We start from the raw sequence: 27965 nt of genomic DNA, 5'->3' as shown, positions 1-27965 counted from the left end.
CATTTCAAGGTTTATTTCTAATTGTTTTGTCTGTCCAAACTTGGTGAAGGAAATACTTCGTGATCATTTCCTGGCCATCAGTTTCCTGCATGAAGTCCTGAACACATCCATGTTTAAATATTTCATATGAACCCTTGCTGTGTGACAGTGGTGCTTGAAAATAAGCAACATCGGTCTTCACCATTTGTTGTTTCCCAAGTTATTTCCATTGAATTCTCCCCTTTCCAAACTAGAAGGCATATCTTATGTAAAACTCAAATCAAATCAAATAGCTTTTTATTGTCATTGTACAAGTTATACAACGAGATTTATGACAGCAGTACAAGGTTACCAATGCAGCGACGCAACCACAGGCAGCACCACAGAAGTTAAATAAAAAATTTAATTTAGTGCCGTATGTCCTTTATGTGAATAGAGGGGGGGGTGTCGGCTGTATGTATAATAGATGTGGAGGACAGAGAGGGGAATTTGTGGATATGTGTGTTCAGTGTAGTGACAGCCTGGGGGAAAAAGCTGTTTCTGAATCTGTTTGTTCTTGTCTTGATTGACCTGTAGCGTCTGCCAGAGGGTAGTAGGTCAAACAGATGCAGGGCAGGGTGGGTGGGATCCTTTATTATTGCTTGTGCTCTACTGAGGCAACAAGAGGTGTTGAGATCCTTCAGGGAGTGTAGGGGACATCCAATTATCTTTTCTGCTGCCCTCACCACCCGTTGAAGTCTTTGCCGCTCTTCTTCAGTGCAATGGGAGAACCATACTGTGCTGCAGTACAGCAGGATGCTCTGTCTGGTGGAACTGTAGAAGGTAATCAGCAGCTTCTGATCCACCTTGCTCTTTTTGAGCATTCTCAGGAAGTACAGGAGCCTCTGGGCCTTTTTGATGACTGCTGAAGTGTTTACAGTCCAGGAGTGGTCGTCTGAGATATTGATGCCCAGGAGGGTGAAGCTGTGGACCCTCGTCACACAGTCACCATCTATGTAGAGGGGGAGCGGGTCAGATCTCTGCTTCCTGAAGTCCAGAATGATTTCCTTTGTTTTTGTGGTGTTTATCAAAAATTATGGAAGTAATAAGGTTAAAGCTATTTTCTTACAATCTCCTGACCCATTTGAATCCCTGCATGAGTTTATTTTATTACCATCTTACAGCATGGGTTTAGTTTAAACTCAAAGGAACAAAAAACAAATAAATTCTTGTGCTCTGTTCAGTTGTAAGTGGGTTTAGTTCCATTACAACCCTGTACTCGTTGTTTCAGATGTTTGCTTTATTTCTCCATTACTCCATTCCCACCCTCATTTTGTCTTTATTTCTCTTTATTTCTATCTTGCATTGAAATATGGCTTTCCCTGTTCATACCTTGTGCAAGCAATGTAAATAGCCAACCAATAAGCTTATGAATTGTTTCAGCTTTTGTCACTCAGGGTATGGAGTTTTCAGCAAGGACTCCTTTGTGGCGATAAGGATTTGAAAATATTTCTGAACATTGAAGCCAACCAAAGGGAGTCGGTGACAATCCCATGAGATCAAATAACATGAAGTGATTGTGTGACCATCACCGTGACATCAGATAACTTGACACAGATCCAGAGTCAAATGGGGGGGACTAGTAAGACTGTTTTCTTAATACCAATGTCTAAGAAAAGCAAATCTCTTTCTTTCCAGCTGAGAATGCATTCCACTTGTCCCCGGAGCTGGAGAAACAATGTGGGCAGTTACAAAGTGACCAGCCAAGTAGTGAGATGTTTGGGAACATCCAGCAGCAGGTGTAAGTCAACAATGCAGTAACTCCTTCCAGCTCTGACTTGAAACTATTTCAGCAAAATTAATTCTGTCCCTTTTTTTGTGTGTGCGTGTGTCTCTAGCACAAGTGATGTTCCCGTGGCTGCAGACAAACTAGTGGGTAAGTTACTTCAGGTGATATTTGGGCCAATTTGTTGGGAAGAGCAGGTCTCCCCAAACCATAGGAGAGAGAGAGAGAAATGAATATTACTTGGAATGTTGTAACCTGTCTGGATTTGATCCCTTCATTGCTCCATTTATCCTGCCATTCAAGCTACAAATAATTAAGAAACATGATTTTATGCATTTCACGAGACGTGGGAGAACAATTAGACTATTCAGCCCCTTGAGTCCACCCTGCCATTCCTTCATGACTGATTTGCAAGTCTTTGCAACCCAATTTTCCTACCTTCTTCTTCATAACCTTTGATTCCCTTTCTAATCAAGAACGTATTGACCTTTGTCTTAAATAAGCCCATGTATTTAGCCTCCACAGCCATCCATGGCAATGAATTCCAAAGATTCACCACCCTCTGGGTAAAGACATTCCTCCTCCTCCTCCTCTCTGTTCCAAATGGATGTTTGCTATCCAGGCATCACAGAAGAGTTTCCACTCTCTGACGCCATTTTGGATCTAAAGATTCACAGAAAACCATATGGTAAAACAAAGCAAAATGAACAAGATAAATTATGATCACGGTCAAACAGGGCTTTAAGTATTTTAAGATCACAATTAAATCAAATTTATTCATTGTGGCTTCCTGCCATTGCAGGAGCTGATCAGTCATTGGCAGGTTGATGGCAATTCTGTACAAGCAGTCAGAGTCTGACAGAAGCGGCCTCTGTAGCCACAGTAACCGTTCTGACTCCCTTGTCTGTATGGGTAGCCATCGCACACTCCATTGTTGTACCAGCCTCCACTACCATGCTGCTTCTTTCACTCTCCCAATAACCAGCTCCTGCTGTCACAATAGCCACAACTGCTGAGCAATGCAAGCTTGCATCCCTCCCCGGTGTGTGAAAGCTTAATGAAACCATGACTTTTCACCCAGACTTATCTCTTGTTCCCTCCCTTCCCCAAGTGCTGAGAGGACAGAAATTAAAGCATGGTTTAACAATACCAAAGTCTTTTACTCTGTGACTCCAAGCCAGCCCCTAGGTTGTCTAAGTTGACAGACTGCAGATAGATAGAGAGATCAAAATATACAAAGATTGATAGATTGATGGATAGATAGAGAATTTCACTGATGATGATTCGGCACTTTAATTACATCACAATCATTTAACTGCCTGTCTGACAGTCCTTGTCCAGGAATGCCCAGCAAGAAGTACCTCTCCTGCTTTAACTCAGAAAATAGCAACCTGTCCTTTTTACCTTTGTCTCAATGAAAGATTGTCAATCTGAAGCTTCCTGTTTCTGTCTCCACATTTGCTGCTTTATTCCAGAATTTTCTAAACTTTTAATTCCAGAATCAGCTGGATGGCTCCAAATGTAAGAATCCAATAATGATGATGCACTATGAATAATGAATACAAATACTGGACAGTTTTGTTTTGCACAGTCACCCAAACCCTTCTCTTCCTTCATCTCTGCTGCCTCCCTCACAACTAGCATAGCTAAATCTGCCAAGGTCATGCACCAACTCAAAAGACGAGAGGATGCAATCGGGTTGCATTCCTTGACAGGTTCAGCGACACCCCTCTTAGTGCTCAATGACTGCAGTGGAAATTGTAGGTTTTAAGCAGTCTTCTCAAACCAGGAGCAAATCTGCCAGGTTGGAGCCCAACAATTGTCCATTCATGAGGAAGAGAGGGGACAGGTGTTCTCAGTGATCTCCAGAATTTCCCAAGTACTCAGCAGTAGAAAGTAACTCCCATGCAGATTGTGGCGATGCTATTGAGAAGGAATGTGAAGTTTGAGCTTATTATCATCTGTCTGTACATGTACAACCAAATGAAATGGCGGTTCTCCGGACTATGGTCAGATAACTATAGGCCAGTTAGCTTAACATCTGAAGTTGGGAAAATACTTGACGTTATCATGAAGAAAAGCAGGTCATGTTTAACTAACTTATTGGATTTCCTTGAGAATATACTGCAGTAAGTGCAGTGAATTGAGGGGAACTGGTGAAAGTGGTTTCAGATGCCATTCGGAAAGATGCTGCACAAAAGAGATCAGTATAAAATAAGGATATATGGAGTTGGGGTAATATATAGAACCATAGAACATTATAGCATAGAAACCAGCCTCTTTGGCCCATCTGGTCTTTGTTGAACCTTTTTTTTGCCTAGTCCCATGACCTGCATCCAGTCCTCCATATCTCTTCCATCCATGTAAAGTTAAAATTGAGCCACTTCAGCTGGAAGCTCGTTCTTTCCTTTCCCTGCAAATCAGTTCCTGAAGTCTGGGCAACATCATAGTAAATCTTCTCTGCCTTCTTTCTATCTTATTCATCTTTCCTGTAGTTAGGTGACCAAAACTGCACACAATACTCCAAATTTGGCTTCACCAATGTCTTATACAATTTTAACATAACATCCCAACTCCTGTATGCAGTACTTTGATTTATGAAGTTAATATGCCAAAAGCTCTCTTTGCAATCCTAGCCACCTGTGATGCCACTTTCAGTGAATTATGTATCTGTATTCCCAGATCCCTCTGTTCTACCGCACTTCTCAGTGCACTACCATTTACAGTGTTTGTCCTTCCAAAATGCAACACCTCACACTTGCCTGCATTAAATTCCAACTGCCATTTTTAAGCCCATTTTTCCAGCTGGTTTAGATCCCTCTGCAACTGCTTCATTGTCCACAATCTTGGTGTCAGCTGCAAACTTGCTGATCCAATTTACCACATTATCATCCAGATTATTGACATAGATGACAAACAGCAATGGTCCTAGCACTGATCCCTCAGGCACACCACTAGTCATAGGCCTCCAGTCTGAGAAGCAATCATCCACCACTACTCTTTGGCTTCTCACGTCCAACCATTGTCGAATCCAGTGATGGAGGATTAGTTAACCAATAAAAATCAGAGAGTTAGAATAAACTGAGAGTTTGGTCAGCACAGTTGCAATAGTGGTTAGCACCCAGCTATTATAGTGCCAGCGACCTGGGTTCAAATTTGGCACCGTGGCTAAGGAGTTTGTACGTTCTTCGCGTGTCTGTGTAGGCTTCCTCAGGTTTCCTCCCACCCATCAAAACGTATGGGGAGTTGTAAATTGATTGTATGTATTTGAGTGGCACGGGCTCATGGACCAAAAGAGCATGCTGTATGTTTATATTTTTTTAATAATTTAAAATGGGGTTTTCTCCCATTGGATGTTCAGTAGTCAGCTTTGAGTGCAAAGATTTTCAAAATAAACATACCCTGGAGTTGAGTGTAAATTGTTCAGAAAATGGTCTGGATAGACTGAATCTCTCTCTGCTCAACATTTATTTGGTTTCAGCAGGGGCATTTCTATATGAGATTGGGTTCTGAATTATTGCTTCTGTCTCTTTTGTTGCAACAGGACTGGAATTATCTGCCTACAATGTTACAGAAGACTCCATAATCCTTCATTTGGCTCGGACTGAAGCTCAGCATATAGATAATTATGAAGTTACTGTGGTTGAAGTGAGCCAGAACATGCTCGTTCTGAAGCTGAATATCAGTGATCCTGAAATTGTCATAAAAGATTTGGAAAATGGACAGCGATACAACATTATTGTGATAGGATTCTCTCAGTCCAAAGCAAAATCTATTTATAGTGGGGTGTTTACAACGAGTAAGTTTTCTCCAAGACCAAAAGAGTAGATGACTTTTTAAAATAATTATTTTCACGTCCTTTTTGTAGACATGCAGAATTTCAGCATGACTAAGCAAGGGAAGGAAGATATTTTACTGTCCCTACAGTTGATGTACAGCACTGGATAGGAGGCATAGATAGGTTTTAAACAATCCCTTTGAAGAATAGTTCACTCGCATGACAATTCAGTAAGGAGATGACCATTTAGCCAATTGTGATTGGGCTAGGTCATCCAATTTCCCATTCCGGACACACACACCCTTCTCTCAGACAGAAAGTACACGAGCTTGAAAACATGAACTTCTGGATTCAATGACAGTTTCTCCTCTGCTGTCAACAGATGCTGAAGTTGGATCTTTCACCGCCTTTGCACTGTTTTACCAGAACCGTTCTCCATACCCTGCCCTTTGTTCTGTAACGCTTGTGCCATGCACGCTTTGGCTTGCTGAATCAATGCATCCTGCACTTTTGTTTTATTATTGCACAATCCAGTGAATTTAAGTATGCTTTGACTTGCTTGGATATCGTACCAAACTAAGCTTTTCACAATAAGCAACCAAATTCAAAGATTACAACTCTCCCATAGCTCCAAATATTTTCCCCTTCAAATGCCTATCCTGCCTGGTTTAGAATCTGTTTGGCTATTGAATCTGCTCCTGCCACAATTCTAGATCATGCACCACATTTTCTACAGTTATATATAATATATAATACTTTAATTGTGTTCCCTTATTCTTCTGCCAAGTCCCTAAAAATCCAGCCTGATAAAAGACTTGCTGCACTAGAAGTTCCCACCATGCTGCCCCTGTGAAAAGTCACAAGGTGACTCTGGAACTTGAGCAGGTTAGCTAATAGATGGATTCAGAACACACAAAAGAATACAGTTTCAGATCTGGCTAATGCTCCAATCCGCAATTCCAGAAATTCTAAGCTCAGCAAAGATCAGAGTCACATTGTTGTCAGCACAGCGTGAAACGCCAACATCTGCAAACACTGTGATTGTAGTAAAAACACAAAAATGCTGGAGGACCTCACCAAGCGTCACCGTGTCCATTGGAAGGAAATGTATATAACCAGCATTTCGGCCCTGAGCCCTTCATCAAGGTCTGAAGAAGGGGGTCAGGCCCAAAACTTTGGTTATATATCTGTACCTCCTGTGAACTCTCCAAGACTGTTGAGTTGCTTCGGGGTTCTTGTGTTATCAGCACAGAATAATTAATAAATCAGAAGAAATGGGGTGATGGATTTAAGACTGTGTTGCATGAAAAAAATACATTTACCTTTATTACGTTATTTTGGTGCAAAACTGATTGGTTTCTCTTCTAACTTTAGAAAAATCACGAGAGGCAGAGGTCAAAAGTTCAATTACCCAAGTCATCGTGGAGCCAATTGAGAATCCCGAAATAGGTAATTGTTCATGAGCGTGCTTACTGTGTATATCATGTAGCATTTCATTGAGAACACCTTGTGAACATAGCAAATGAATCTGGTTTTGAGTTAGTGAGAAAATGCTCTTTTTCACGTGAAGGCTCAGTGTGATTTAAAGTGAGAGCAGCATGAGATAGGCATGGTTAGTGCAGCAGTTAGTCCATTAGTGAATGACGTGCATAGGATTGCATGTTATAATTGTGGTAAGTCTGTATATTGTACAGGGAGAATACTGTATATGGTAAATTGATGAGAAACTAGGCTAACCATAAATGGCAGGAGATCCACTTACAACATTTTCCACTAGTCAGCTTCTGTACATTTCTTTTTTACCTCTCGTACAGTTTTATCCTCCACACACAGTTTCACCAGATGATCCTTAATTAATTGTATGATGACATAAGCTACATTTATTTAATTTAGTGTGAGACAGTGATTGCATTCCCATCATCTAGCAATGAATTCTTGCACCTAAACCATCACATTCTTTCGGCGTTCTTCACTCTGCTCTCCAATTTTCTCTGACTTTTTTAAATCAATTGCTGCCTTTGACGAGGAAACTCCAAAACTATGAACCTTTCTGCAGCATCTTTCAAACTATAAGCAACAGCTGGTCAGTTGGCATCCATGGAGAGGAATTCTGCTCCCTCCAGCTTCTCATTGTTTGCTTAAGACTGTAGCATTGGCATCCTTCTCCTCACTTTCCACAGCCAACGGTCCACCTGAACCTGCGAGGGCAGGTTCAGGACAGATTCTTTCAACCTCGTGACAATATCCAAATTAAAAAAGTACAGTTGTTATGCATGTAACAGATCACTCTGCCTTTAGCAATTCCGCTGAAAAAGAATCTACAATAAAATAATATATTCCATGTTGTAAAATGGCACCAGCTTTTATCGTGGGCAGGGATCAATTTTTCCCATGAAGCCATGTACAGACCAGTATTTGGACGAAATTAGACTTTTGGAGCATTTTAAAATTGAGGGAAAAAAATTGAAATGATGGAAGCCTATAGCTGAGCAATTAAATACAAGAGAAAAAGCAACAACAATCTTGTGAATTGACCTTTCCACAGTGGAAGCTTCAGTCTTGAAGAATGCAAGGATGGCATAGACCGGGGTTATAAAGTGCAGAAAAGTTGATACTTTTAACAGGCTTGGAAATAGAATTTTGGGAAATAAAAATGGAAAATGCAATACTATTACAGCACCAGTGACCTGGATTCAAATCCAGCACTGTCCATCAGGATTTGGTTCTCCCCGTGACCTGCATGGGTTCTTTCTGGCTGCTACAGTTTCCTCGCACTCTACAAAGCATACGGGGCTGATAGGTTCATTGTTGTATTTGCCCAATGTGGGTTCATGGGCCGGAAGGGCTTGTTACCCTGCTGTAACTTTTTTTTTAAAAAAAACTTAAACAAATTCTAGCGAGAAATTGTACTCCATGGAATCCAGGAAAAAAGGAAATAAAAATAAAGAAAGAACAATATAATGAGATATCATGTTTGAATAATAAAGCAAAGGAGTTGAACCCGATTCAGCTTCGGTTAGGTCATATGTTTATTCTAATTGAACAGCTTGAGTTCAGGTCAGGTTGAGCTATTCCAACTTTGCACCACGCAATACTTTTCTATGAAATATTGTGCATGCAAACCCATGCCATCGTTAGTTTTCTATCTGTAGCAGCTCTCCATATGTTGAGAATGATCCAGACTGGTCCATAATGCAGTGAATTGCTGCTTTGTAGCCTTGTACATGTATACTAATGAGGAGATGAGAATCTTTCTGGTTGGGAGTTCAGTGTTAATGCAGAACACCCCAACTATTCCCCTTGCTTTTGCTGTGAGATTTGTATCCAATCAGTGTCATTAGTGTAATGAAGTAATCTTTGGGAAACTGGTCTCCTATGCATTGCACTTGTACTGCCCATGTATAAACTGATTTGCACTTGTACTGCCCATGCATAAACTGATTTTCAATTTGCAATGTCCTGATTTTACTATATAGTTTGTGTTAACGATTTAAATCTTGCATAAATTTGACAGATCGGTGCATGCTGGATTTTGACGCTGGATCACAGTGTTCAGAATATACTGCAAAATGGTTCTTTGACAGCAAAAACAACATCTGCACTCAATTTTGGTATGGTGGTTGCGATGGTAATGGTAATAGGTTTGACACAGAAGCTGAGTGCAATGCAGAATGCATACAGTCAGGTAAGTAATATAGACATTGAAAGATAATGTATTGTCTGTCATTTTGATGTCCTTCAGTCATTACAGTGTTAAAAAATAACTGGGCTGAATTTTTTTTTAATGGTAACTTCCCGTCCCTTTCTCCCATGGTACCAGAAGCAAGCATATCAGAACCCAAGCTAGAAGAAATGTTGTCAGGTAAATGTTCTATTATCTTAAACTGAATTCATAGTAATCCAGCTATTCAAAGGAAGCTAATCTGAACTTTTTTTTTAAGGCATTTGTAATGGTGATGCAATGGTGGGATTTGGGGATTGCAGAATGTTTCAAGGGGTGGACACAGAGGGGTGAAGCCCAAAGACGTAACTGAGGGAAAAAGATCAAGTAAGTTTCACAGAGAGATGCAGCTTGAGCAACAGATGGGGGAAGATGACAGCAGGAAGGACCAGGGAAAGCTGGAGTGAAGTGGGAGTTGATGGAAGGACAACTCTATTTGGAAACAGAAAACCATTGTTTGAAAACCTCTACTGTACTTTGCTCCATGTAGCCAGATGGGGATTACATTTAAGTTAGTGAGATTCAAGTCTGTTTTGTCTACACTTTTTCTATTTTGACTTGTTTAGGGCAGATTGCAATAGCACCCATGAGATTATAAAACAGAGAATTATGATATACGGTATCTGAAAACTCTCCATTGGATGCAAATTAGGGAAAGGTTTATCACTGTGAAATGCTCGATTTTAGAGCAAATTAAATGATCTTTTTTAAAAGTTGGAATAGGATGAATGCACAGAAGTGTGTTACATATTCTTGAATAATGTTTCTACCTTTTGATGAATTGTATTGCAAAAAATGTGTAACAGGGAATAGGGAGATTGATTTGAGGCGCATAGAGATGTATATGTGAAGACTTCAGCATTAATGCTGGTCATATGCTGAATGGAGAACACACTGATGATTAGAGATTGTGTCTACATCTCTATTGAGATAACTATGTCCAATCTCTCACTGAATCCTGATACTCAGAAATCCCATAATGCTTAGCGGTGGAAGATTCAATGCAATCACCTGAGCAATAGACAAAAGTGCTGGAGAAACTCAGCAGGTCATGCACCATCCATGGAAAGCAAGAGGGTGGCACAGTTAGCGCAATAGTGACTGGGGTTCAAATCTGGAGCTGTCTGAAAGGAGTTTGCCCCTTTCTCTCCGAGCCTGCATGGGTTTCCACTGGGTGCTCTGGTTTTCTCCCACCTTTTAAAACGTACGGGGATTGTAGGTCAGTTGGGTGTAATTGAGTGATGTGTGCTTATGGGACAGAAGGGCTTGTTACCGTGCTGTATGTCTAAATAATAATAAGCACTTGAGCCTGAGTCCTTCCCAAAACGCTGACTGCCTATTGTTTTACATGATGCTGCGTGATCTGCTGAACTCTCCAGCACTTTTGTGCATTGCTCTCATTCTCCATCATCTGCAGACTCCTTGTTTACCACAATAAGGTCAACTCTTTGGTTTCAAATCAACTTTTACATGCATAAGCTGCTGCCTATTGCTTGATTTCACATTTCTGAACTGATGCATGTTTTGAGGTGAATGAACTCAAAGCAGCTGCATCAACAACACTCAGCTGTTTCTTGCTATCCCGAGCTGTGGTGCATCCAGACAAGATACTTTCTCTGATGTATTTTTTCAAATTCATTGGAGACCAATTTTCTCAAGTTTCTGCAGAAGTCGAGGTGGCTTCTTGGTTTTATCATTGATGTGATTGGACCAGAAAAGGATGTTGGTGATATTTACTCCTCAGGAGTGGCCAATAGGGATATGGTGGAATGCTGAGGCAGAATAGGGAAAATTCCGGTGCTCCACTGCCAAATTATCAAAATGGCTAAAGCCCCAGGAATGGGGCAGGCTAACTTTGGGAAGTTACTGGTGTGCATTTCCTGCATGGAGCACACTGCAGGCTCAGTGATCCAGTGGTGAAGGGAATGATTGGTAACAATGGTGAATGGGTGCAGCCATAAATAGTGCCTGCAAGAAGGAAGAACACAGCAACATGCTTCCCATTAACTCTGGTGGGCATGTGACAAATGCAGAATTTGGAAGAAGTCAAAGGTATAATATTGATTGGCAAACTTTGGGGATGTGCAGATTAAAAGAAACAGGAGTACGGAGGGGTGAATGGAAGGGAAGAAGGAGACTGGAAAAACAGCTTATTTCTCAGTTGTCACAAGAAACTCCATATGAATGGATAGGAGATTAGACAGAAGATCTCTGCATGAGATGAGGATGCATGGAGTTAGATGTCAATGCATTAAAATGAAAGTAGAAGTAGAACACAAAAATTTGCAGACACCGTGAATGAAGAAAAAACACAAAGCTGGAGAAATTCAGCAGGTCAAACAGTATCCAAAGATAAAGATACATAACCAGCGTTACAAGCTTGAGCCCTTTGTCAAGGTATATGCCTTATATTCCTCGAGGAAGGGCTAAAGCCTCATGGTTTTGTATCTTTATCTTTGCTGTATAAAGGGCACTGCTTGACCTGCTGAGTTTCTCCAGTTGTGTTTTTACTCAAATGTATTGAGGATGTTAAAATCAACAGGAGAGTTGGGATAAATAGATGTTTCTCTGGTTACAATCAGTGATAAGTAATAAGTGCAGGGATCAGTGCTGGATCCACAATTGCTCACAACAGAATAGATTTAGAGGAGCAAGTGTGAGGCAGAAGTTGTTCACCCGTTTGATTCTGGAAATGAATAGCCTACGACTATACTCATTGGACTTTAGAAGGATGAGGGTGAATTGTACAGAAACATATAAAATTATAGAAAGAATAGAGGAAAGGGAGGCTGGTGAGACGAGGGACGAGAATGAGGGGACATAGCCTCAAGGTTTGGGGGTGTCGCTGTAGACAGGTGCAAGGAGGAATTGCTTCTCTAAGAGAGTACTGAACCTGTGGAATTCTCTGCCCCCTGAAGCAATGGAGGCAGTCTCACTAGATTTATTTAAGATACAGATAGATTATTGAATAGTTGGGAAATTAAGGGTATAGAGAACAGAAAGGTGATGGAGCTGAATCCACAGCCAGATCAGCCATGATCTTACTGAATGACAGAGCTGGCTCAATGATTTTTAAATTACCGGGAACATTAAACTATACTCAAGAAGAAAGAAATATATAAAAACATGACATCTTAAACTGACCGTAAATACAGAAATAAATATTCAGTAATAAATAATGAGCAGAGTAAAAGCCCTTAAATGAATGTCTGATTGAGTTTGTTGTTGAGGATCTGATGGTGGAAGGGTAGCAGCTATTCCAGAACCTGGTGGCACGAATCTTGTGGCACCTGTACATCCTTTCTGATGGCAGCAGTGAGAACAGAGTATGTCCTGGGTGGTGTAGATCCTTGATGATTGCTGCTGCTCCATTCTGTCTATTGTTATCTTCCCAAATGGAAAAGCAAGCCTGGGAATACTGCTATTTTGTTTCCATCCCTTCAGAATTCTGTATCATCTGCTGTTTCTGAACTGCAATAAGGGAGAGATCCTCAGATAAGGGTCTTTCAATTCCAGTTCCCAAGACCTTTTAATCTTATCATGAAGTACTCTTTGCAATTTTTTAAAAATTGATCATGTATAATTCCAATTAATTCTTTCTGAGAAGGATTCAATTGAAAAATATTATCAACTAGATTTGGTAGATATTCAAATGGAAAGTCTGGTAATATCACATTTAAGAAATTTCTAATCTGTAAATATCTAAAAAAGTGTTTGATAAGTCATATACTTTCAAACTGTTCAAAAGACAAAAAAACAACCTTCCTTAAATAAATTTGTGAAAAAAACCATACCTTTGATTTTCCATATAGAGAAAGGTTGATCAATTATCGATAGTCAAAAAAAATTAAGAGAGATAGCACTGGATAAAGTTTTTTAAATTTAAAAAAATTCCTAAATGGGAACGAGATTAGCAATATATGTTTGAGTATTGGATTAGAAATATCCTTACTGATCTTGGAAAAACTAAGTAGAAGAGAGGTCACTGAATACTGCCTGCATAAATTTCAATTCTAAATCTGTCCATAATCGACGATCCAATTTGTCAGAATAAAAAAATCCAAAAAGTTAGAAAATGAATATTAACAGCCCAGTAATAAAATCTAAAATTAGACAAGGCCATATCTTCATCTTTTTTAATTTTTTGTAAATGAAATTTACTAATTATAGGGTTTTTGTTCTTCCAAATAAGGGAAGAAAGTTTTGATTCAATATTATTAAAGAGATTTCAGGATGAAAACAGGAATTGTTTGAAATAAATATAAAAACTTGGGTAATATTATCATTTTAACTGCATTAATATGACCTATTAAAGGTAATGACAAAGAAGACCATCTAGAAAAAGACCATTTCACGTACTTGAATAGAGGAGAAAAATTGAGTTTATATATAAATCTTTTAGTAATTTTAATCCCTATGTATATGAAATTATCTCTAACAATCTTTAATGGAACTTGAGTGTAGATGGGAACCTGCATATTAATCAGAAAAAGTTCACTTTTATGAAGGTTTAATTTCTATCCAGAGCAAGAGCTGAATTGAGAAAAGACAGATAACATATAGCTGGAATAGATCTTTTGGGATCTGAAATATAAACTAATAAGTCATCAACATACAAAGAAACCTTATGAAATACTCCATCTCTGACAATCCCTTGAACCTCATGGGAGTCTCTAAGGGCTATTAATGGCCACTTCTTTATTCAAAGAAATCAAAGTTTTACAGGAGGTGTTCCAGGAGCATTAGCCAGCTGTCTCTCCCAGGGAAAAGAGAACAGGAAATAAAGTCCTGCAGTTGGCAAGGACCTAATGTGATTAGGAAACCTTTCTTACTTATGCTGATGAACCTTGGTCTTAAAATTCATTCTTTATTCCAGGAAATGTTAAACTTTCCTGATCATCAGTAATGAACAAAAAATGTGTTGTATTCTAGAGACATTCCATTCGATTTGATGAATTAGGTTTGGGAAAAGTTAAGAGAAGCAATGTACATTTGCCAGAATTATAGCAGTAACTCAAGCTTAACCTTGCCTGTAATTCACATGGAAACATAACAAGACCATCTCTGTAAATCTCAGCAGTGTGAAGGAACTGAACGAGTTAACAGAGAGTGCCAGAAATGTGCTTTCAATGTGACGAGAATATAGAAAAGCATTGAAACTCCTGTGGAATGGTGACCAAATTCTGAACTTAAATCACTGTATAATTAGGCCAATCTGCAGTAACTTCTTGAATGTGTTTTTGTAATATCTATTGTAGCATAGAAATCGACCATTCATCCCACTGAGTCCATAACAACCATCAGCCAGCCATTTACACTAATTTTACATTAATCCTATTTCATTTTCCCCCTATTCCCATCCACTCCCCCCAGATTCAACCATTCACCGACACACCAGGGGCATTTCACAGTCGCAAACTCACCTCTCCATTTGCATATCTTCACATTACGAGAGTATGCTGGAGCATATGGAGAACGTGCAAACTCTGCATAGACAACACAGCATGTCAAAAGTGAGCTTGGGCCATTGGAGACAGCAGTTTCACTATCCATGGCACTTCCCCAAATGCTTGATTATATCAGATGTGAAATAATCTTATTCATTCGCTTCCACAAATGTAATCATTGTCGTATAATCATTTCATGAACTCATTTATTCTTTTTAGTAATTAATCAAACACATTGGAACTTAGTATAAGATTCATGGAGCAGTACTGCACAGAAATGGCCCACCTCCTCCACATCAACTGTGATGTCAATCTTTACTGATCCCACTTGCCCAGATTAAGCCCATATCCCTCTGTATCTTTTCTGTCCAAGGACCTATTGTAATTTATCTGCCTCTTCTAATTTTTCTGATCACTCATTCCATTTAACCATCTGTGTGAAACAACTTGCTGCTCAGATCTTTAAATCTTTCTCCTCTCATTGTAAACCTGTGGCGTCTGGTTTTCAACACTACCATCCTAGGAAGAAGACTTCGACTCTCCATTCTATCTATATTCCCCATCATTTTGTAAACCTCTCAGTGCACTTCTCGGTCTCCGACATTGCAAGGAGAATGTTGTATTAATTAGCCTATCAGGCAGATGACTTCACTTACAGCTTATCCCCACAGAAATTCTCACCTCACCTGACCAAAAATATTCCATGGGTTCTATCTGTCCTTCCACCATCCATTCTCAGAATAGGTAATATTTATTGTAATAAAACAGAAATGTAATATTACATTGAAATTGCCATAAGGCAGACAAAAATTGGCCACGAGCATTTCCTTACAGACAAAGTCTCCCATCAGAGACACTATGTCCATGGATTTGCCTCCAACACTCCTGCACCCTCTGAAGCTGCACATGACCCCAGTTCAACCACCAGTCACCCGAGTCCAGATCCAAATGTCCAATATAATGATGAAGCCTTCAGTCCCCAGGGCCCTTGTTGCCCTCAGCACCCTCTCAAATCCTGCTTCTAATGCCTGGTTCTCATGAGTGAGTCTCTAGCAGCCCACAGCCTGTGTGTCCTTCAGCTACAGAGTCCTTTACTGGTCTGCCATCGTGGTCACTGTCCTTAGGGTATTCTCCTCTGCTTCTCAACAGATGGTGTTCTCCCTGCTACTGGTGCTTTGTGCCAGTCCACTGCTGTAGTCTGCAACCCCTCGAGGCCACTGCCGAACACAGGCACTGCCATCTTGGACCCAGACCCTGCAGTCACAGAATTTTAAATAAAACACCATCGGCTCCTTTAACAGGCCGTTTAAAGCTTGCGTAGAGCATTTGGCAGTAGGACAGGGTGGTAGGACCAGTGGGGGAGCATTGGGTCTCTGCTCTCCACTCTCCCCAGATGCATGTTCTGCAACAAGCTGAACTTCATCCTCCATTTCCCAATTCAGATGAAAGGTTTTCGACTTGAAATGTCGAAAACTCTTTCCACAAATACTGCCCATTGTGTTCACAGCATTTTCTGTTTTAACTTCAAAGGAGCAAGTTGTTTACTGCACGAATAATTCCACTTGACATTTCTTAAACTCAGCCTTTGTTTTAACTTCCAATGTTTGCAATAAAATTCTTGGATCCTCTTTCTTGGAATGTTCATGAAACTCCAGTTGACTTTTCTTAATCTCAGCCTTTGACTTAACTTCTAATGTTTACAAATAAAATTCTTGTGTTCTCTCTCATTGAATGTACACAGCTTGTTGAGTGAACAGAATGCAGGCAAATTGTTGGTTAATTATTGGCGTCTGCACCATCAAAGTAGCTCTGCTGATAAACACTTTCTTGTGACCTTCAAAGGGATGTCATTGACACTTCCATCTTCAGGATCAAATAATGAGTGTGCATAATTTTTCAAAGTGTAACCTTTTATAATTCGCTCAGAACACCAATTGCTTGGAAGGATCATTGCCACTCAATTTAAATCAACTGGGGTACAAAAATAAGCGGATCATGTTGCTGCTGTATAAAACGTTGGTTTGGCCACACATGGAATAATATGTGCAATTCTGGTCACCCCATTACTGGAGTGACACGGAGGCTTTGGAAAGGGGACAGGAAAGGTTTACCAGGATGGTGCCTGGTTGAGGTATGAGTTATGGGGGAGAGATTGGACAAACTTGGGTTGTTTTCTCTGGGCCATCAGTGGCTGAGAGGTGACCCGACATAAGTTTATGAAATAGTGGAAGGTATTGATAGGGTAAAATTCTCACTCAGTAGAGAGCATGTATGTAAGGTGAGGTTGGAGAAAGTCTAAGGGAGATGTGTGGGGCAAATATTTCGCACAGACAATGGTAGGTGCCTGGAATAAGCTGTCAAGAGTCGTATTGGTGGAAGTAGATTCAACAGTAGCATTTAAAAGGCTTTCAGATAGACATAGGCATATGCAGCGAATGGATGGATATCTGTCCAATGCAGGTAGAAGAGTTTTGGTTTGATGTAGTCCTTGTGGTGTACTGTTCTATTTTCTAACCTGAAAAGCCATTCATTAGAACATAAAAGTAATATTTCCACAGTTAATACTCAGAAGAATTATTCAATTAGAATACTCAAAAAATATTAATTTGAGATTATGGCAAGTGGGCTGGTAGGAAATTAAGTGCCTTCATGAATCCCATTGGTTTCAATTATCTACCACTCATTATCAACAAATTTTCTCCACCTTCCCATTGCTATTCACTTGTCATGTTTACCCAAAGTTTCTTAAGCAAGAACCATTTGAAGAATTACAATAATTGTCTTTTGAAAAAAATTGCAGTTAAGTTTACTATCAATGACAACCTTTTGATATCTGGAATCTAGATGAATAGTGAGTCAATGCATTATTATTCAAACATTCTTTCTTTTTCAATCTTATTATTAACATTTCATAATATACACAGCATAAGGAGAATAAAAATAACAATTAAAATGGTCTGTCCAAGTATAAGTATCATATAAATTCCAAAGAGTAAAAATGTGACATTATTAATAATTCTCATCTCAAACATATAAAATAATATTATAATTATTTAATATAAAACCCCCAACTAATCTACTAAATAAAAGCATTTAATTAAGGAAAAAAAAACAACTGAGAGGTCTATCCCGAGGATCTATCATCAAATAGTTTAAAACCTAGGTCCGGTCCACACCTTCAGATAACAAAAAAGGCAAGAATTATATTACGTCTGGAAAGGAAGAGTTAATTAATAGAATAATGCTAATTATATCCCATGAAAGTAATCAATAAATGGCTTACTTAAGGGAATCTTACAGCTTCTATTCCTTTGCTAGCATGGACACGATTTGTTGCCTTCCCTTGGCTTCACTTGAGAAGATGCAGGCACGTTGGCTTGCTTGCAAAAACTGTTCCCTCAGACCTGTTAAGAGGGCAATTTAAGTACTGAGTCAGAATTTTGAGGTCCAGAGAAGAACTGGTAATGATGGGTCTCTCACAAGCCTGATATCCTTCACTTTCCAAGGATGGAGATCATAGGTTGCAACCTTGGAGCAGTTTAGCACAGCATCCAGGGTCCACCAATGTGTAGCGATAGATTATTTCAGATGATGACCAGGATGCCAAATAAATGAGGGAAATAGAATCCAACAGTGTCTTTTGCCCAGACCAGAGGAATCAGTAACCAGAGGATATAGATTTAAGGATGAAGGGGCAGAGATTTGACAGGAACCTGAAGGGTAACCTTTTTACACAGAAGTGGTGGGCATATGGATCGGGCTATTGATGTTAATGCCATCTGTTTGGAGGATGGAATATTGAAGTGTTGTTCCTCCAATTTGGGCGTATTCTCAGTCTGGTAGTGCATGAGACCATGGACAGATATGTTGGAATGGGAATGGGGCAGGGAATTGAAATGGGTCATTGCAAGGAGATCCCCGATATTGCGGCAGACAGAGCTAAGGTGCTGAATGAAGCAATCTCCCGGTCTGCATCCAGTCTCTCTGATGTAGAGGAGACCACAACCATACTTCTATACTTACTAGTTTATTGGCAATTAGTAAATTAATAAAAAGGGATTGATTACTTAGCAGGGTTGTGCAGATATTGGAATTAAATACATGCATGAGAACAGAAATAAAACTTCATTCTGTTCAATAATTTCCCTGTAATACTGCTGGGAATAACTCCCAGGCAAGATCATAGCTGATCCACATCAGAATAAAGAGTATGTTACTATATTGTCGAAGATGTTTAACATTTGGTCATACACACTTTTTTTTCCAGCAAAAGACATATGCCAATTACCACGGAATGAAGGGACTTGCCGGAACTTTTCTCTCAAGTGGTACTATGATGCAAAGACTGAAAAGTGCGCACGGTTCTGGTACGGTGGATGTAATGGGAATGAAAACCGATTCAATACACAGGATGAATGCTCCAAGATTTGTGTCCAAGGTAAATCACACTGAAGTGACAGCGTAGGAAGAGGCTTACACATCTGTCTAGAGAGTCTTTTACTGTTTCAACTGCAATGGGAAGAAATCCACATAGGCCTTGGATGGCATTTGGTGGGAGGGGAAATCTTGAAATGCACAGGAAAGGATAAAATGGGCGATTGGTCAAAAAGACCATATCTTACTGTGTTCTTTTGTGGGGGGGGGGGGTGGGGGACTCGCAATGCAGTATCCATTGGTAAAGTCGGTAGAATTATGAAACTTTGAGGTTCAACATTCTGCTCTCAAACAAAACAATTAGAGATGTCATGGTTAGCATAGCAGTTAACACATTCAATTGCAATGCCAATGACCCGGGTTTGAATCTGGTGTTGATTGTAAGGAGTTTGTTTTATGTTCTCCCCATGACTGCATGGGTTTCCTTTGGGTGCTTGGGTTTCCTCCCACATTCCAAAGATGTATGGGGTTAGTAGGTTAATTGGATGCAGGGGATTATGCTGGATTATGGACCAGAAGGTCCATATGCTGTATCTCTTAAGTAAAAATGAGACATTAGTCTTTCTCCATAAATGAGTGGCATTGTAATAGCCATGCTGAAAATACATTATTGCCAAAGTTGAGCTTTACATTTACTCAAACTGCAAAAATCAGCATGGGTTAATTTGAATTAAAAATTCAGCCACACAAATCCTTTCCAATGCATGGAAATAAATGTTTTGTTTTCTCCATCTCCTTTCTCAATAAACAAGAGGTTTCAGTTCTTTTGCTAATGGACTGGTTTCCCCACGAAACATCTTACTCACATGTTAATACAAAAGTAAAGAAAATTAATTTTGTTTGATAAATACATTGCAAAAACTTTCTTCACTTGTTTGTTCATGAGAAGTTAAGCTTAAAGTTACACTGCTCAGTTTTTACTAGGGCTTTATTAGCAGAGGGAAACATACAGGAATGAGCAAATATTCAAGTTCACATTTTATTATCATCCAACCTGAAGAAGCAATTTTCTCCGGTCCTCGGTGAAAAAACATGCAGGAGGCGCAGCCAGACATAACTCACATACAGACTAACGATACATATACAGGACAAGTCTACCTATATAAAAATAAATAAATACATTTTATTTAGTGAAAATTGGAGTTTCGGGTGGTTAGTTCGTCTCCTTTGGTTATTCACCATTCTCACTGCCCTGTGGGAAGGAGCTGTTTCTCAGCCTGGTGATACTGGCTCTGATACTCCTGTATCTCTTTTCTGACTGAAGTGGTTGAAAGATGCTATGTGCGTGATAGTAGAGGTCCTCAACGATTTTGCATGCACTCTTCAGATAATGATCCCAGTAGATCTCATTGATATGGAGGGGTGGTGGTGGTGGAGGAGACTCCAGTGATCCTATCTGTTATCCTTAAGGTCCTGTGGATTGACCTCTAATCCAATTATCTCAGCAACTGTACCCCACTGACATGCCCCTGGCCAGGATGATCTCAACAGAGCTCCTGTAGAAGATTGACTTGATGGTGGTTGGTAGCCTTGCCTGCTTCAGTCTTCTCAGGAAGTGCAGTCACTGTTGCGCCTTCCTGAAAAGTGAGGAAATGTTGTGTGCCCACGATAGGTCACTAGTTTATTGAATTCCAAAGAACTTAGTGCTCTCTACTCTCTCCACTACTGTTATTGACATGAGGTGGCGGATCTGTTTGGATCACTGACAATTTCAGTGAAATCATAGAATTTTCCACTGCTACTGATTTACAAACCAAACTTCAGATTATGCATCCTTCTATATTTTCAGAAATGTCCGTTCTATCGGACACAGCTAAATAAATGTTACCAGTTGCAGCCGCTTAGTATACTGAAGACTGACGTGGATGCTTTACTTTAGGTCTAAACCTAATTGCTTGTAGAAAAAGAACTAGTGTCCGTTCCATATGAAGATTTCTCAATAAAATAATGGGCATGCAATAAGACGTTGGGGAGAACTCAACAGGGCAGGCCACATCCATAGAGAGAAATGTTGGTCGATAATTTGGGTCTCTCTTAGACTAGAATAGGTAAGAAGATGTTAACCCTAAAGACAAGGTTTGGGGGAAGGACTATGGAGGAGCCAAGTGGTTATAGGATACTGAACAAATGAAGGTGGGAGAGGTGGAGAGACAGGGGAAGAAAGGCAGAGGGGGGAGGGGAGAGGGTTGATGGAAAGGCAAGTACAGGAGCAGGTAAAAGATAGATGGAAATGGGATTCCCGAGCAAGTAAATAACTGAACAGGACAGCAGCAACTTTGGTGGTGAGAATAATTAATCATGCTATGTTTAGGACAAAAGGTTGAAAAATTTGCAAATCAAGAAATGTTGGTACCAATATTCTTAGAGGGAGGTTTACCCATGTGACAGTACTTGGCCTTATCTTAAGTATTGAAACTGGTCAGGTGATAGAACTGTCCATGGGATTCACCTTAGAGAATTATGATCACCATTGACAAAATGGTTCCCACGGACAGTTCCATCACCTGTCCAGTTTCATAGAAGGGACATTTTAGTCCTCAAGGCAACCTCCTAAATCTGAGGGAGACTGATTCAATTCTGTGAGGGATGGCCTGGTAAAGTAGGCTTGGGGGAGGGGGTGTGTGGTCAGATAAAAAGAACAGCTGACGAGTGGGAATGTTTTAAAAGTGTTCAGGACCAGAAGGTTCCATTGTGGGCAAAAGACCATGGTAACAAGATTAGGAAATGTTGGATTACAAAGTATATCAAATGTTTGATATGGAAAAGAAAAGGCAACATGGCAGGTCTTGGCCACTGCATCGAGAAGAGGATCATGAGGAATATAGTGTGTGTAGGGGAGAACTTCAGAAAGAAATTAGGAGGGCAAAATGTTCAAGCTAATTACCATCTATCTGTACACATACAACCAAACAAAACTGCACTTCTCCGAACCACGGTGCACTCACATATACACACAACATACAATACATAATTTAGAATAAATATATATGTAAATATTTTGGAATTATTTACTCAGTTTCAGCATACTGTTCATCAATCGCACAGTCTGCAGGAAGGAGCCGTTCCCCAGCCTGGCAGCCCTGATTTTGATGCTCATGTACCTCCTCCTTGCTGGTAGTTCGTCAAAGACACTGTGTGGTGGATGGAAAAGGAAAACCAAGGACATTCTGTATCAGGAGCAGAAGGGTAACTAGGGAAAGAATGGATACCCTGAGGGATTAAAGGAGTCATATATGTGTGGAGTTATATGATGTGAACAGGTCCTAAATAAATACTCTTGTTAGTATTTACCAAAGAAACTGTGGAAATGGCCAGTTCAGGAAGGATATCTGGATAATCTGTAGATCAGTACAGGAGGTGTGTTGGATGTCATAACACCACAGAGTTGCTAAATGGAAGGGCCAGATGAAATTGATCCTTTGTTTATATGGGAACCAAGGAATGAGGTTGCTGGGATCCTAAAAGGGATTCCTGCATCTTTGTAGGCCACAGGTGAGATGCCAGGGAATGACAGCAGTAGGCAAGTCAGTGGCAGGGAAATTATAAGGGATAGGAAGTATGCATATTTGGAAAGGAACAGACTGATGGTCAGAATGGTGGGTGTTCAAGGAAATCCTGACTCCCTAATTTAGATTATGTTTTTTTGAGGATAGTTGAGGGTGATGAAACCAGTTTGAAAGTTGTTCTCTTCAATGGACTTTAATAATGCTAGGCTGGTCCAGGAGATTAAGGCACATGGAACCCAAGTGTGCTGACAAATTGGGTCCAAAATTTGCAGAAAGGAGGCAGGGGCAGTGGTAGAGGGGTGCATTTCTGATTGAAAGTCTCTGACCTATATTGCACTGTGAGAGTTGGTCCTGGGACCCTTGTTGCTTGTAAATGTCAGAGGAATGATTAGTAAGTGCCTGAATTGCAATAGAGTTGTTGGTGGTGTGTTAGATGATAAGGAGGGTTGTGTATGAGCACAGCAGATACAAACAAGATGGAAGGTTAAATGAGACATTGGCAGATGGAATTTAATCCCAAAAATAATTTTGGGAAACTAACTAGTGGTAGCCCATATGCATAAATATTGGGAGATCAAGGAATGTTAGTGACCAAACAGATCTTGCCGTTCAAGTTCATAACTCTCTGAAAGAAATCACACAGAGTGGGGAAGGTGTCATGTAACTTGCAAGGCTTCATAGATCAAAGCTTTATAGGTCTTGCTCAGACCACATTTAGAGTATTGCAAGCAGTTGTAAGCACCATGTTAAAGGAAAGTTACGCTGGCATTGGAGAGGGCCCCAAATGAGGTTTACGAGAATGATCCTAAGGATGAAAGGATTAATATGTGAGGAGCATTTGAATGGCTTAGGGCCAGTATCGCAGGATCTCATCAAAATATACCGAAAGATGTGACGGGGGGGGAAAAAAAATCCAGGACAGTCTATAACCAGAGGGCATGGCTCTTTAGAAAAGAAATGAGGAGAAATTTCTTCAGCCAGAGGGTGATGAAATTGAGATTCATTTCCACAGACACCTGTGGAGGTCAAGTCATTGGGTAGATTTAAAGTGGAGGATGATAGATTCTTGATTAGGAAGGGTGTTGAAGGTTATAGTGAGAAAGCAGGAAAATGGATGAAAGAAAAAATGCATCAGCCATGATTCAAATGGCAGAGCAGACTTGATGGGCTGAATGGCCTCATTCAGTTCCAATATCTTATGACCTTAGAGAAGCTTGGATTATAAAAGTTGGAAGCTGAAGCTGCAGGTGGATTAATGTGTGCACCTTAGAGAAAGGGTGTGATTACGCAGGAGAGAGTGCAGAGGACATGGACCAGGATGTTGCCTAGATTGGAGGACTTTAGCTTTGGGGAGAGATTGGATTGACTGGGTTTGTTTTCCCTGGAGCAACCGATACTAGGAGATGATGTGATAGAACTATAAAAAACTACAGATGGGTAAATAGAATCCTTTTCCTTCAGCAGGTGCATCATAAACAAAAGGCCGTCGGTTGGTTTCAGGCAAGAGGAAAGCAGTTCAAAGGGGATTTGAAGGGTATTTTTAATTTGTTTTAAACACAAAGAGTGGTTAATATCTGGAATTTGTTGCCAGAGGAGATGGCAAAGTCAGATACAATCAATTTGTCCTACGGACATTTAGACAGGCAATTAAATAGATCAAGGAAGGAAGAAAACGGACTTAACACAGGCAAATTGGATTAGTATAGATGCACAAAAAGGTTGGCATGGTCATGTGGGCTGAGGGGCTCAGTTCTGTGCTATGGAAAGGCCACAGTCTGTCTGGGTTGGCAGCAGAACGTTGAGCACCATCACGCTGAGCCCTGGCGCACCTCAAGGCTGTGTGCTCAACCCGCTCCTGTTCAGGCTACTGACTCACGTCTGCAACCCCAGATCGAGCTCCAAAAGAGTCATCAAATTTGCAGATGACATGACAGTAGTTGGCCTCATCAGCAATAATGATGAGTTGCACTACAGAAAAGAGGTAGAAAATCTCTTGGAATGGTGTGAGAATTACAAGATGAATCTCAACGTGGGCAAGATGAAGGTGATGATTGTGGACTTAGGAGGACCAGAGTCGACAACTCTCCACTACACATTAACAAAGCACCAAGTTCCATAGAGTCCACAAGAAGTGACCTAGCCTAGACACAAAACATCTCACTTGTCAGGAAGGCACCACAGTGACTGCACATAGTAAGACTGATGTGGGCAAGGGCACCAGTCACCATCCTGTCAACTTTCTACAGGAGCTCTATTGAGAGCTCCCTGGCTGGCTACATCACAGTGTGGTTCAGTTGCTGTAGACCATTGGATAGGAGTTCAATCTACAGGACCATAAGAGTGGCAAAGAGGATCACTGGGGTCTTCCTTCCCTCTGATAATGGGATTTACTGGGATCTTGGTTCAAAGAGGCCTCACAAAATTAATGAAGACCCATACCACCCCGTAAATAGTATCTTTCAGCTACTTCTGTCGGGAAAGAGATATATGAGTATCAGCGCCAGAACCATCAGGCTGAGAAACAGCTTCTTAACATGGGCAGTGAGACTGCTGAACGACTGATGAACTACTCAACAAACCCTCCATGACTCAACTATTTATTTAACAATAATATTTCTTTAAATCAGAACTGTGTTTATGTATTGTTTGTATGTGTGTTATGTCTGTGTGTGAGCTTACAGTGTTTATCACTGAGGACCGCAGAACGCTGTTTCGTGATATTGTACTTATACAATTCGGTGATAAGTGAACTTGAAGAAATTGACTGATGTAAATCAACTGTTCTTAAAACCATATGTTTTTGACCTCTGCAGCAGTCAGTAAAAGAGCAGGGTTTTGCAGAAATACCATGAACATGAAAATCAAGCACAAATCTTTGTAAGGTGTATAATATCTGCTCCAAGCTAAATGGTTGTTGATCAAGTAACCAGTGCAGTTTGGCTGAGGTGCACGTGGTGGGGCAGTTCAGGAAGCCTGGTTTACGTGCACATTCAGCCTCCTTGGTGGATCTTTTCATTCAATACCTGTTTCTTTGCTGTGATTGTATATGATTAGGTGCTACCCCAATTGATGCACCACTCTTACTTGCACATTCATTTGTTTTCAGGACGGGTTCAAACCAGAATGATAACCACAGTGGGGACGTAAATGAAGTTGTGGAGCCATTGTTTTCATACCTCTGATAGGAGCAATATCTGCAGCCTGCCATCAATCCCAATATGCTAAGGGTTCACCTTGCACTGTACTTGTAATGGCTTTCAATAATCGAATGTTCAAGAGTTTGGTCTTTTAAAACCTACATATTACAATGGTGCTAAAGTTATGACTGGGTGTTAAACTTGTGTGGAAGTAATCTGTCTGCTGTTTCATACATAGACATTTATTCAGCTTAATTCTCTTGTCTGTTTTGCATTTTCAAACTTAACACAAACTTTTCTCACCTTCATGTCACACATTTTTGTTAAACAAAATGTCAGTGATTAACACAGGAATAATTTAAAAAATGCACAGAACAAAATCTTATACAAATCACTTTGGAGAAAAAATATTACATATTGCTTACATTGTATGTATATGCTTTGGTCATTTTTTTTTAAATGGAAGGGACTTACTTTATCACTGACATCAACAGAACTGATACATATCGAGAAGATCTGTACAGATTCATCACATGGCCACAGAATTGCAAAAGTGATCTTTACTTTTTTAAAAAGGAAAGTTTCTATAAGATTTTTAGAGAGTCATTATTTTGTTAAAAGTTTCTCTCTCTCTATTGCTTTCCTTGAGGGAACTATATATATTTTTTTGTACTTTGGAAAATTCTTGAAAATTTGGAATTGTTTTAAATTATGTACAGATGTCCACTTCACTGCTCGTCTGAGCTATTTGGAACCATAAAAAGACAACTAAAGAATTGTTTGAAAAATTCAACAGGGATTACATTTTTAACCAAAGTTTCAATTCCAGGCTTTAATGTATGGATCGTTTTCAATGTTTTATTTTTATGATCGTTATATTGTATGACTTTAATGAAGAAATGTATGAGAGACTTTCTAATAAAAAAATGTCTGAAATTTGAAATATTCACATTGAGATGTTTTTCACTTATTTTCTGCCAACCTAAGTGATGTGGGATCTGGGTGGAAAGAAAAAGTTTGAAAACCACTCTTTTAATCGTACTTAATTGTCTCGTTATGTGCACAGTTTCATAACTCCAAAAGAAATGGGCCAATGGCAATTTTTCTCAAGCAAAATATTTCAGTTACAATCAGGTCTAGAGCAGTGGTTCTCAACCTTCCATTCCCACTCACATACCACCTTAAGCAATCCGTTACTAATCACAGAGCACCGATGGCATAGGGATGTGAGTGGAAAGATAAAGGTTGAGAACCACTGCACTAGAGGCTTTCAACACATTTGTTTTTGCCGAGACAGCTGATCAGGGTAAGTTTGACAAGGTTGTCAAGATGCTTGATGAACACTGTTCACCAAAGAAAAATGAAACGTTTGAGGCGTACATGTCTCACTCACGCACGCTACTGCAGGGAAAGAGTTTTGATACTTTATTAATGAACGAAATTAAAAGCAAGAACATGCGATTTCAGATTGCTGCAAGATTCAATGATCCGTGATCAAATTGTGTTTGGGATTATTGATAAGAAAGTGAGACAGAGCTTTCCTTAGCTGGAGCTTGAATATATGTCACACCAGTGAATTAGCTCTGCATGAATATATGTCACGCCAGTGAATTAGCTCTGCAGCAGGCGAAAATATTTGGTGACAGGGCAAATGTCAGTGAAAATGAAGGCATAGTCCTAGCCATAGTGTCTGGACTCACACAAAAATAAAAAATGAGATTTGGGAAACAACAAAAAGGTGGCAAGACATTCAAATGTAAACAATGTGGCACTCAACATGCACCAAAACAATGCCCAGCCTATGGAAAAATCTGTAATAAGTGCAAAGGGTAGAATCATTACGCAAAGCAAAGTTTTTCCAAAGGGAAACGAAGCAGAAGTGAAAGCATGCACACATTGTACACACTATTGAAAAAACTGCTCTCAGTGATGCATTCTTCATTGGCATGGTAGTGCAGAAAGACTATAAACCACAGACATTGAACAGCCAAATGTAAACAGAGTGGAGCAGGATAAGTGAACTGTGTTATTATGTACAAATGGAACAAATATTCCTTTCAAGCTGGACACAGGACAAAGGTCAATTTGATCTGTGAGTGAGACATCAGGGCAATGAAGATAAAGCCATACATCCATGCAAATCCTGTACTGCTAAAAGCATACAATGGACAGCGCATCGATCTGAAAGGTACATGTAA

At 39.9% G+C, this 27965-nt stretch overlaps 1 protein-coding gene across 8 annotated transcripts in view; it reads left to right on the top strand.

The window, feature by feature from the left end:
- The window catches only part of LOC138761742 (collagen alpha-3(VI) chain-like), a 380600-nt gene extending 353886 nt beyond the window's left edge, over positions 1-26714 (top strand). For 7 of the 8 annotated variants that reach the window (XM_069934408.1, XM_069934409.1, XM_069934407.1 and 4 more), the window contains 8 exons: positions 1657-1759; positions 1857-1894; positions 5289-5543; positions 6897-6971; positions 9037-9207; positions 9343-9384; positions 18958-19128; positions 25737-26714. In XM_069934408.1, the coding sequence (XP_069790509.1) occupies positions 1657-1759; positions 1857-1894; positions 5289-5543; positions 6897-6971; positions 9037-9207; positions 9343-9384; positions 18958-19128; positions 25737-25777 (896 nt within the window). In that variant the 3' untranslated portion in view covers positions 25778-26714. The remainder of the gene's footprint in view (positions 1-1656; positions 1760-1856; positions 1895-5288; positions 5544-6896; positions 6972-9036; positions 9208-9342; positions 9385-18957; positions 19129-25736) is intronic. The other variant, XM_069934410.1, reaches the window with a different exon arrangement.
- The last annotated feature ends 1251 nt before the right edge of the window (positions 26715-27965 follow it).

Source organism: Narcine bancroftii, chromosome 4 (assembly GCF_036971445.1).
Source record: "Narcine bancroftii isolate sNarBan1 chromosome 4, sNarBan1.hap1, whole genome shotgun sequence".
NCBI classification, from domain to species: Eukaryota; Metazoa; Chordata; class Chondrichthyes; order Torpediniformes; family Narcinidae; genus Narcine; species Narcine bancroftii.
This window is presented reverse-complemented; position numbering and strand designations above follow the sequence as displayed.